The sequence below is a fragment of the Prionailurus bengalensis genome, chromosome E4 (assembly GCF_016509475.1).
Source record: "Prionailurus bengalensis isolate Pbe53 chromosome E4, Fcat_Pben_1.1_paternal_pri, whole genome shotgun sequence".
NCBI classification, from domain to species: domain Eukaryota; kingdom Metazoa; phylum Chordata; class Mammalia; order Carnivora; family Felidae; genus Prionailurus; species Prionailurus bengalensis.
Window position 1 is genome coordinate 57477421 of NC_057360.1, and position 12468 is coordinate 57489888.

General features: G+C 45.7%; 1 protein-coding gene across 2 annotated transcripts in view; it reads left to right on the forward strand.

Annotated features, from left to right (window-relative positions):
- MARK1 (microtubule affinity regulating kinase 1) overlaps window positions 1-12468 on the forward strand; it is a 118914-nt gene extending 106446 nt beyond the window's left edge. The window contains exons 16-18 of one of the 2 annotated variants that reach the window (XM_043568760.1): window positions 330-581; window positions 6788-6832; window positions 10366-12468. In XM_043568760.1, the coding sequence (XP_043424695.1) occupies window positions 330-581; window positions 6788-6832; window positions 10366-10720 (652 nt within the window). In that variant the 3' untranslated portion in view covers window positions 10721-12468. The remainder of the gene's footprint in view (window positions 1-329; window positions 582-6787; window positions 6833-10365) is intronic. The other variant, XM_043568761.1, reaches the window with a different exon arrangement.

Below are 12468 nucleotides of genomic sequence, written 5' to 3' on the forward strand. Positions count from 1 at the left end.
TGAACGGTTGAAATTAAGAGAATAGTAAAAAAATATACATGCAGCAGCCCCAGTCTGCCATTCCTGATACTGAAGGGTATTTGTATCCTTGTTTCAATAGCTTCTCAATCCTTAATAACTGTATTTTTATAAAAGGCGTTTAGTTGCAAACTGAAATGTTATCCCTCTCCGTGCAGCGATACCCTAAATGCAGCTAACGCGTGGATGTCTAACATGAGCAGAGAAAATGGGGCCTAACGGAAGTAGCCATGGCAAGGTTCGGGTAGTTTCTAGCATGAGAGCTCTCTCTGCCATTATTGTGAATAATAGATCTTCATTTGTCCCCACAGGGCGACCCAGCGAGCGCCTGCTGCTTCCCCATCTGCTCACAGTATTAGTGCCAGCACCCCAGACCGAACCCGCTTCCCCCGGGGGAGCTCCAGCCGCAGTACTTTCCACGGCGAACAGCTCCGGGAGCGACGCAGCGCGGCACACAACGGGCCACCCGCTTCCCCTTCCCACGAGACGGGCGCCTTCGCGCACGCCAGGAGGGGAACGTCAACGGGTATAATAAGCAAAATAACATCCAAATTCGTGCGCAGGTCAGTACCGAGGTGCTGTGGTGTTTGGCTTCCTCTAGGAATTAGAAAGGAGACTTGTTTTTGTTTTGTGTTTTTTTCTTTAATCTTTGCGGTGATTTTCCAGAGTGGTTTCATGGTATTTCACCAGAGCCCCTCTTTTACAGAAGTTTGAAGAAGAAAATCAAAGCAGATGTAAAGTATTTTTCCCCTAAGAGACAGAGAAAAAAATGGGCAAGATAAGAATTTTTAAATTGTATAAAACAGATTGGAAAGAGCAAAAATTTGACATTAAAAAAAAAAAAAATGTGTGTATTTTAACAAAAAGATTATCCCCAACTCAAAACCCTGGATTTAAGAAGAGGAAATCAGAGTTTCCATTTATCCTTCAAATAGTATGTCTTGGGAATACTTCTAAATCACTCAGTAATAATATCTAGTTCACTTTTTTTTCCTTCCCTGTGAAAAGCCTGTGTCCTGGAGTCACATAGATGACTTAAATAATTTTACATCCCAAAGCCTACCATGAAAATACAGCAGACACACGACACAAGCATAGCAAACTTCTGATCAGATAGCGGAATCGTGCTCTCTTCTGAAGCGTAAGCATGATCGCACAGCACATATTGATTGTGGAGGTTGCTGAACACAGCGCGGTGGCTGTCCATTTGATCTATTATTAGGTCCTCCTAAAAGCCTGCTAGAATCCTGTATGTACAAAGCCCTGTGCTAGGAGCAAGACGCAGAGGTGAACAAGACCGCGTCTGTGCAGAGGCCTGTAAGCAGCTAGCTGTGATGGCAAGCAATACAGCAGCGGCCTGGGGTGGCCCGGGGACGGCACAGGCAGTGGCGAGGGGGAAGGGTAAAGCTCTGTACCATATAGACATTTGAGCAGGGAGAGTTGTTACGCTTGCTTTAAAACGGGAGGAGTTATTATGCTTGCTTTAAAAGATATTAATTAAATACTTTATTGTCCAGGTTATTAGTGTTTTAGGATTTCAAAGAGTGCGAGTAGAAAAGAGAAGAACAGCTTTAGTCTCTTGTCTTCTCATGCACCAGTGTGCCCAAGATCACAGCTGAATTTAAAACTCAATTTTTTTTTTATGTTATTCATTTTTGAGAGAGAGAGAGACACAGAGCATGAGCAGGGGAGGGGCAGAGAGAGAGGGAGACACAGAATCCGAGGCAGGCTCCAGGCTCCAAGCTGTCACTACAGAGCCTGATGCAGGGCTTGAACCCACTAACGGTGAGATCATGACCTGAGTCGAAGTCGGACGATCATCTGACTGAGCCACCCAGGCGTCCTGAATTTAAAACTTTAAATACTCAAACACAACATCAATTTCTAACCGTATCAACAATGATGTACCATTTGGGCGCTGACCATGCAGCCTGATACCTTGAGAGAGAAAGACCCACAAGCTCAGACTCTGCATGACAGACTATAATGCTGGCTGTCCACCTGCAGGGTCCTAGTTAGATCAGCAGTGGTTTCTGCTGTTGGAATGTGGCTCACTATTTAAAGCCCTTTTTAAAAGCCAGTACTTTCTCCTGATTGAGCCAGGATTCATTTCAAAGTGAAGGAAAATGGTTTTGAGTTGCAAAGCCTGATCACTAATTGTACATGAAGCCTTGTGTAAAATATTTCCCTTTACTTTGCAATGAAAATTTTGATTCTAGAGAGAACATAGTAAAAGGGCCCTTGACAGGAGGTCAGGACAGAAGTGGCAAGAAAGTGGCCTGGAGACGGTCTGTTGGGTGATTGGATGAAGGGTTGCCACAGAGCCATCAGTTTAAGAGATGCGAGGCCCTGCCGCTGCTGGGCACCCTACCGGGTGCTGTTGGTACGGCCGTGAGCGAGACCGACGCGGCCCCCGCTCCAGGAGCGGCTCGCACAGTTCTGCCGCCTTGCACGCAGTTGAAACGTTTTCCCGCTCGCTTTTAGGTTTCCTCCTCCCTCTCAAACAGCTATTCCTTCTCGGGCTGTTTGCTGGTTCTTTTCAGGTCCCCTTGCCTTTCCCCCTGACCTCTGTCAGATCGCCCCAGCGTTCGGGCTTCGGACACGTTCTCTTCTCTGGCTGGCCTCACTGTTGCAGTGATCGCATTCAGGCCCGTGACCCTGCATTCCGTCCCACGTTAACAACTCGCACACTTCTGCCTTTAGCCCAGCTCTCTCCTCTGAACTACAGACTCACATATCCAGCGTCTACCCAGCCTCTGCACGCCGACGTTGTGATGGTCTCCCAGACTGAGCGTGTCCAAAATGCAGCTCTCTCTCCTCTTCCCAGAAGCATCCTCCCTCATTCTTCACCACATTGGGTACCTACAGCCCCGTCCCTCTGGTTCTCGGACCACGAGCCTTGAGTTATTTCTGAGAGCACACGCCGGGCCTGCTGGCCTGTGGCCGTGGCTCTCTGCCGTCCCAGCATCTCCTGGACGTAGCTTCTCGGTCACCGAACCCACCGCTCGTCTTCCCCCCTGCGAACAGGTCTCTTCGCCCCCGCCCTTGGCCCCCTCTTCTGTGTTCAGCATCGTCTGTCCCCTTGCTTTTACCCTGCTCAGAATACGATTTGAAGCCCGCAGTGGCCTCCGAGGCCCTACGCGGTCTGGCCGTGCATTTCTGCTCTGACCCCTCTTCTGCCCCTTCCCCTCGCTGGTCCCACACCGGCCACACGGGGCACCCGAATGTCCTCGCGCACGCCAGGCCCCGGGCGGGATCTCGTACCCGCTGTTCCTTCTGCCCCGAGTCCTCGTCCCCCACGCCGCCGCGGCCGGCTTCTTCCGCACCACCTTTGGGTCTTTGCTGCAGTGTCCCTTCCTCGGTGAGACCTTCCTCAGTCCCCTCTTGACAATCACAGCCTCCTCCTCCCGACACGCCCTCTCCCAGCTCTGTCTTCCTCCACAGCGCTCCACACTACCTGCCCGAACACCCCGCTCGGCGTGGCGTTCACCGTCTCTCTCTTCCAGCTCTGAGATGAGCCCCTTGAGAACCTGGATGCGCTTGTTTGCTTTGTTTTCCGCTAAATCTTCTGCTGAGTATCGAGTGCCTACTGACACAGAAGATGACGTTCGATAAACATTTCCTTATTTGGTCAAATAGTGTGGAAGACAAATTTTTAAAGTGAGCAAATAAGGTTGTCATGAATCCTGGTAAGTGCCGGGCAGGAAGCGGGTCCCAAAATACAAAATAAGGCTGGGGGCTAAGGGCGTTCAGAGGTAGCCTCAGAGGGGAGCCAGCATGAACATTTCGGAAGTTCCACGATGCTCTTCTCAGCTTCTGAACACGTCACATAGCAGAGGGACCTGGGAGGCTGCCGGGGCGGGGGAGAGGGCAGGAAGGAGGTTGTTTGTCTGCTGACCTTTGTCAGCAGTTTGGTAGCAGATTTTAACATCTTTTGATTTTTGACATGTTTTAATTAATCCTGGGTCTGGTTAGAGAAGAGGAAAATTTCGCACTTCTCCCGTGAGGTGACCTGTCACCACGTGGACAGCTTTGGCTCTGCGGACGTGTTTGCGTTCGCTGCCGTGCGTACGGGATTCCCTCACGTCCCACTGTGTAGCTTGAGAGCGGGCCGTGCACACACCGCCCACGATCTGATGCAGGAGACCGCAAAGCATCGGTCTCGGGACCAGGAGTGAACCTGCCGGCTTCTGCAGCCGCGGGCAGGCTGCAAGGGCAGTGGGTCTTCTGTACGTGCAGCATGTTGCACTTTGGGGAGGGTTGGAGCCTCGGAGGTAAACTGGAGAGTTTCTTGATGTTCCGGAGCTGTTCCAGCCTTATTATTTGTCACTCTCACCTCAGCTCCCACATTGTCAGTCCTTCCCGCTCGCGTCTTCCTAAGTCCATCCTGGGTTCAAGCCCCGCCCTTCTCTCTGGTCCCTTTGCCCTCCTCACTCCGCTGTGCCTAAGGCCGGAAGAAATGGAACCCGCACGCGGGCAGCCGACGTGGCCAGCAGCACAACTGGGAACGCTCAGGGGCAGGGCTGATCCGGGCCCAACCTGGCCCCACGACACCTCACGTACTTCGGGACCGACTACGTCGTGTGCCACCAACTGCTTAAAAAGATGGAAAGACAGGATGTTGCAGGGGAAATAGGAAAGGGATCTGGGTCGCTAAACTTTAAGAAGGGAAGGATAGAGACTAGTTCAGAGTTAATCATTCATGTCCTTGAAAACCGTGATGACAAAGAAGAAGCCAGTTAGTAAGTTCTTCCCGGCCGGTGAGGAGGCTGTAGGCTGAAACGACCACGTGAGAGAGTGGCTTTCTGGTCTTAGGAAAGAACTTGCCAGTTAGGAAGGTGATTTTCCGCTAGAGTCCTCAGTCAAGGGAGGATGTAGCCGCACTATTTCAAAAGCCTTTTAAGTAGCATTTAGAACCATTTGTTTTGCACAGGTTCTATAGAGCTGCTGTGTAAACTGGAGATTAGATCAAACCTTAAGAGTTTTTAACCATAGCTCTCTCTTAATAGGGAATAACCAAATTCGTTCAGTTGAGTATGTCTTGCTATGTGTAAGATATTTGGCTTCTTTTTTTAAGTCTTAAATGTTGGAGAGCCCTGCCACGCTGCATATGGTGTTAGAGCCAGCTGGCTTTCTGTACCCCCAGCCGCCTCCCTCCGTGGCGACTGGACGATTTGAAACCTTCACCAGGTAGCAGACATGCCTTGAAGTCAGGGTTTCTGTTGGCATCCAGGAGGCAGGAGCAGGGTGCGGGGACGACGTGACCCGTCGGTGACAGTTTCAACAATTGCAGCAGGGGAAGTAGTGTCAGAGGAGGGTGTCATCCCTAATGCTTACAGTTCAGCAGCAGTGGAATAGGTGTTTGCTAACAATGACTTACAATGGCAAAATACAAAGAGAACAGAAGCCCCATGAGACGTGTATTCCTTTGTATGAAAGCGGTGGCATCACTGTCTTTCCCAGCTGCTGGGCTGCCCTCCAGTCTATACCAGCACACCAACATGTGACTGAAAATGTACATGTCAGTGTTTTATTTATGTGCGTGTGCTGTAATAAAGATAAATTTTACATAGATGTCATTGAAGCATTACCCTTCCTGTTGAAAACGCCAGTTATTAAACATAGAAATTTAAGAAACCACAATCCGAATGCAAAAATACGTCTTCTTTGTCCTTTTTGATTCAGAGAGCGAGATGGTTTTTACACAGTATGTTTGTCAAGAAAGGCGATGCATAAGGCATTCGTATTTTTAACCTCCAGTTCGAGTTTTAGAGCTTAGTGTATGGATATGATTTGGTAATTTAGGGAATGAGGACAGTGGCCCTGATTTTATTCCTATTGCATTCACTTTACATGAATAGTATAAATGTTTCCAGAATGGTTAAAACATTAAGAAAACATGAACTTAAGGGTTTGAGTTGGTTATTTTTTTTCCCAGCCATGTGGTGGTATTTCGCTATCCCAAGTCAGCTCCGCACATTTAAACTGGTGTGTAGCTCGATGCTCCTGTGTCGATTCTTAATTGCATTTGACAATGACAGAGTAGTTAAAATTTTGGTAGACTTAAAAACCATTCATGATGTTCAACAAAAGGACAATTAGTGGAGTTTTCCTGGTTTTATTTCACAGGTGGATGTCCAGGTAAGATCAATGTTTCTGTTTAAGACTGATTTCATGTTTTAGACTCACCTGCTTGGATAGGCTGTTGGTTTGCTGTAACATTTCATCATGTGCATGAATCATGAGTGTCACATCTGAAGTTAAGTTAATTGCTTATGCAAAAATCAGTACTTGTTTTTAGAAACACTTCTGTATGTTGAGCTTTAACTACAAGGCTAATTTATGTATTTTCTAAATTGAGCGACTACTAGAATTACGTTTAATAACCAATACGAAGTTGGATCTTGCTGTTGAAAATTATTAAATGGTTTTAACTGTAGATTGAACGGAACGCAACCAAATGATAAATTCTGACTTTAAATTGTGACTGGGAATTGGAGGATCCTGCTTAAAGAAAACGAAAACAAAAGCAGTCCTAAACTGTCAAGCTGGCATCTCCTCTCTGACAATACCCAGTAGACGCTCAATAAGATGACCGTTAAGCTGGTGCCGTGAAAGCGTGCAAAGCGGTGTCCGACTGCCTAGTAACCGAGAAGTGTTGCGCTGGAAGTTTGCTTAACGAGTTAACTTTAAAATCATGTTAGATGCAGGTTTTCTTGATCTATTTTTCACTCTTATCATTAAATCTCCACCTTCACTTTGTTTTGAGGGATCCAAGTGAAGGCGAAGCCAGTGGCAGAACAGACACCTCAAGGTGAGGAGCCACTATTATACTTCGCTGCTAGGCCCCCGTGTGTGAAGCCGCGCCCTCGAAATACCCACAGCACCTCATAAAGCTGAATAGAGCCAATAGCCAGATAGTATGTGTGTTTTCAATTGTTCTATCGGGACGGGTCTTCCTGATGTCGCCTGGCGTTTAATGAGGTTTAAGTTAATTCGAGTGTGTGTTCTCTAAACATTACTTTGACTGGTATGCCTTGTAGAGAAGTAGCCTTCCTGTCCTACAAAATACACCCTAGCAGGAGAGAATTCTTAGAGGGATATGGATCGATTTTTTTTCTCACCAAAAGGATGTAACTAAAATTAGTCAGATAATACAGAACACTGGGGTAACCAGATGTGTAGGAAGGTTTAGCGTGAGAAGGACATGTTAGGTTGAGCATTCAGTGGTAGGCCACATTTTAGGACTGTCACCCAGCCTCCCTGCTGGCTTTTGACGTTCGGCGCTGGCTGTGTGATCCTGCTGACACCGGGTTTCAAACGTGAGCCCCATCCGAATTCCGGGGGGTGGGGGGAGTTGGGCGGGAGGTACCGATGCTGCTGGTTTGGGGAGCACCTTAGTGACGTGTTTGTACCTGTGTCCATGTTTTCAAACGGGAAGTTGAAGAAAAGAAGGCATGAAGTCATTTTGAGTGTATCCCAGCATTAAAGGATCCCATACGCGTCGCAGAACCTCGACAGGCAGTTCCTCAGTATGACAGATGCCCCAGCTTCATTCAGGAGCTATTTTGGGCCCAGCTGAGCACAAGCCCCAATTTAACTTCTACTTCTTAAAATTAATAGAAATATAAAACTCAACGAGCTTTGGAAAAACTTTATCAGGCATTCCTACACAATCTTTTTTTTGCCACCTGTGCTCTATTTGCTTAGTCACAATAGTGGGAATGTTTCTTCATTGAGTTAGGTGCCCGAGTCACCCCGGTAGGCAGCCAGAGGGAGGCAGGACAGATATCCTGGACTTTTCTTCTGCCTGTGAAAGAGACATGAAGGACATTTGTTTTCAGCTCGTCCCTCACTCAGTCATCACTTTTGAGCCTCTTGTGTCTTTTCCTGCCTTTCCACTAAATTCCCCTGCCCGGAGACACCTGGTAGTGTAGGGAGAGTCACAGGTGACTGCTGATGGTCTGCATGCATTTTATCCTCGCGATGTGACTACATGTCCCTTTGGTTGTTGGGTTTGGGCGGCAGGGTTGTTTTTTGCTTTTCAACAAACTTCTTGAATCCCTACTATCTACAGGGTCCTAGCTGGCCATTTAATTCTCATAGCGGCCATTTTACATGGAAGGAACAGCATGAGGTCCTGTCACTGCAGAGCTGTGGCCGGGCGCGACCGTGAACAGCGCAGGCTCCGGGCCAGACCCCGTGGGTCTGAGCTGTGTCTTCCCCCTTACCTAGCCATGTGACTTTAGGAGGTCACTCTAACTCTCCTGCCCCCACTTCCTCATCCCAGCTGCCTTCTAGGGTTGTTAGAGGGGCTAAATGAGTAAATAATGCGTGTTAGGCGCTTGGCACAGTTCCTGGCACCTAGTAAGTGCCCAATAAATGTTAGCAGTTCTACTTAGAATTAGCATTTTCTGGATCTTTCTACAGTTAATGTCACCAGTGGCGATGCCTGTGAGATACACGTAGAGAAACATCTTGTGTGTACCTGTCGTCCCAAGGTCACCAGGTCTCCCTGGTGGAACGGAAGGAAAACTTGGTTGCTGGTCTGTGCATTTCAGCTCATTAGCTCTGTGACCTTAGAAAAGTAATGTACGTTTCCTAGCCATCAGTTCTGTTTTTAAAATGAGTGTTCAATCACGTGTTCTCTTGGGTCCCTTCCAGCCCTAGCATGCTGATTCCATAACCGGACTCGTGCATACGGTCCTCACGAGATCCGCACGCCCAGGGAGGCTTACGATGCAGTGGCTTAGACTCAGTGAGCACAAAGAACATGGTAGAGAAGACACCGAAATAAATACTGTCCGTATTTACCTAACAGCCTTTAGAAATTCATTTTCTCTACTTACTCCTCTCCTTATTTTCTCAAGCTTGTATAGTTTGCAGAGCGGTGGGCTCAGGTACCAGGAATGAGGAGGAAAGCACACATGCAAATGTACACATAAGAATTCACATATACAGATGTGCACATGAATATATATTAGAGGATAATGTTGATATAAAGTATGTATACATACAAAATATGTATGTAGTAGGTTATAAATCCCTCTCAAATTATGTCCTTTCTTCTTGAAATCACATATAAGTGAGACAGGTTAGCAAGTAAGAATCGCAACATCTATAGAAAATGGCTCCACAAATTTAACTATAGGTCTTCTGAATCATAAATAATCTAGTCTAGCTTTCTACGATTATTTGAAATTGGTTCTCTGGTTCTGTATTATTTATGGGAGGCCTACAGTAAGGACAATTCACTAAGGTTGATTGATTTAACAAATATGTGTCAATCAGCCACCATGGGCCTGGCGCAGTCCCAGAGGCCCGAGCAGTATCGGTGAACAAAACAGGCAGGACTCCTTGCTGTCCTGGAATTTCAATCTAGTGGTAGAGTCAGACAGTAAGCCATGAAGGTAATAAATGCATTAAATGGTACATTAGAATGTGGTAAGTGCTACAGAGGTGGAAATAGAACAAAGTTGGGGGTTGGCCATGCCATGGTAGGAGCTGAGGTGGTCAAGGTAGACTGCATGGAGAAAGTGAGCGGAGATTTGAAAGCAGTAAGGAAGCCATGCAGCCATTGAGGGAAAAGCACTCATGGCAGAGGGAGCAGCCTGTGCACAAGCCTTAAGGCAAGAACAGACCCCGTATGTTCAGGGACTAGTGTGGAGGCCAGTGTGTCTTGATAAGAGTGAGCAGGGAAGAAGATAATACAAGATGGCGGGTGGGGGGAGGGAGGTGGAGCGTGGGTCATGTGGAGCCTTGTAGACTACTTTTTAAGGATGTCTTTAGCAAAATGTTGAAACCCTCAGAGGGCCTGACGTCTACACTTCTACGTGTCGTGTGGGACCTGACGTCTTTACCGCATTGCAATACAACATTCTCTATCAGTGTTGTTAGGTATAAATAACCCCTCTGTGGCCATTACTAGCATCTTTGTCCCCAGTCTTTTTCCTACCCAAAAAAAAAGGTAGAAAAAAAGGATATTTACATTTTTAAAATGTATTTATAAGCAGAATGCTAGTGGTTTCTATCTGTGTAAATGTGCAGAAAATGGAGAATCTGCTTTTGCAACTTAGAGAAATATGGAAGGAACTGACAGAGTATCAAGTTCTTCACTTTCAGCTGTAAAGTTGTTTCCCACAAACAAAGTCAAAGCAGATGGCGTCCCGGGGTCTGGTCTTACGACGTCAGGATGACACAAACGTTCGTATCTACCTGAAGGTAGTCTGTAACTTGGGTGGTTTCGTTAGGCACTGAATCACGACCACTTAGACTTTATGTGTGCTTTGATTTCTTTGCTGAATGGAATTTCTGTTTCCGTTCTCTCCCTTTGCCCTCTTCTTCTAGAAGCACATCAGGGGAACCGAAAGAAAGAGACAAGGAAGAGGGTAAAGATTCTAAGCCACGTTCTCTGCGGTTCACGTGGAGTATGAAGACCACTAGTTCCATGGACCCCAATGACATGATGAGAGAGATCCGGAAAGTGTTAGATGCGAATAACTGTGATTATGAACAAAAAGAGAGGTTTTTGCTTTTCTGTGTCCACGGAGACGCGAGGCAGGACAGCCTCGTGCAGTGGGAGATGGAAGTCTGCAAGTTGCCACGCCTGTCCCTCAACGGGGTCCGCTTCAAGCGGATATCTGGGACATCGATTGCCTTCAAGAACATTGCATCTAAAATAGCAAACGAGCTTAAGCTGTAAAGAAACTCAAATTTACAGGATCAGGGAAGATAACGTTCACATATGAGGTACAGTTTTTGAATGTATTGGTAATGCCCAACGTGATTGGCCTGTGAATCTCCCCATGTAGAATTTGCCCTTAATGCAATAAGGTTATACATAGTCATGAACTGTACAATTAAAGTCAGTATGAAGTATAATATCTGTAGCTAAAAAAAGTAGGTTCACATGTACAGGTAAGTATATTGTGTATTTCTGTTCATTTTCTGTTCATAGAGTTGTATAATAAAACAGATGATTGCTTAAAAACTTGTATAGTTGTCTAGATTTCTGCACATAAATGTATGTTCGACGCTTTCGGTTGGAAGTGTTCTTCCCTGTTATTTACATTCTGGTGGGTTTTTTAAATTCTTACCTCCATCATGCAATTTTGAAAATTGTGTCCAGAATTAAAAGTGCACAGAAATAGTCTTTAAAATTGTAGCATGGACTTTTAAAAATTATTTTTCAATCATATTTAAATGTAAACCACAAGCTGATAGATAGATCAGCTTTACTATACACAGAATTATTCCTGCTTATCTTTGCTCTTACCCTTGTTCTCAGACAAGGTTTAGTTGAGAAAATACAAAATGTTTACAGTGTTGGCACTTAGAGTTTTTCAGATAAATTACACGAAAATAATAATAGCTTTGCCTTGAGCTAGCTAAGAAATACTGGGGAAAAAGTTAAACCTATATCCAATTCCTTTTAAACTTTAAAGTGTTTTCTGGCCCACTGCTAAATGTAGCAGCAGAATTAAAAAGAATCAGTACTTCATCTGGCTCTTGTAACGTAAACTGTCGCTGAATACCGCAACGTGATGGCAGAAACCTACGAACATCGGGACTGTCTCATAGCACAAACTCATCTTCACAGTGTTGATCGATGCATCAGTTAAGAAATAATGCCACCTCAGGAAATAACTGGCATTGGGAACATTTGCCTCTTCTCCTCCTTTCCTCTCCATCCACCCCCGCCCCAGTAGTATCTGTAAGTACTTAAGAGACTTTTGAGCAAATCATGCTATTTATAACAGTGTGTTATTGATTTACGCTTATGTGGCTGTTCAGTTTGTTCCCACGTAACCTGTTTGTTTTTCATATTTTGCCAGATTTCTTGTATTTATTCCACATCGTTAGGCCTATAACGTGCAGCTTTGTAATTGGGCGTTTGCCTAGTTTTCTTTCATGATCAGTGATACATGCGATGTAAAACCACTAGTAAAGGTACATTTTAATACTTGTTATTTTATACTGAATTAGCCTTGGAGGTTGACTGTGCAATGTTATTTAATGTTGTAATTACTGTAATATCGACATATGGGCCCCATCTGCGCACTCCTGAGAAACAGAAAGCGTATCCAAGCTTCATCGGTTTAGGAGAGAATAAAGGTGTGGTAAATACTGTAATTCTGCAGTAGAGCGCTCCACGTGTGGGAGACGAGACGCGCCGTCCCGTGGTGGCTTCCCGACTGGGGTGGACTTTACGTTCTGTACTGTACTGTGACGTAGCTTTCTTCTGTAACAGTTCTGTTCTAAAATGAAGTGTATTTTTGCCTTAGCAAAGGATGGTGTTTGGAAAAAAACAAAAAACAAAACTGTGTAGCCCCTTTTTAACCTAGTGTTCATTCAGAAAAATTGATGCAAATCTCCATTCACTCTCACTGGTGCACACTGAAGTTTTACTTGAACGGTTCTCCTAATAAAGCACTTGTCTTCTGCTCTTTA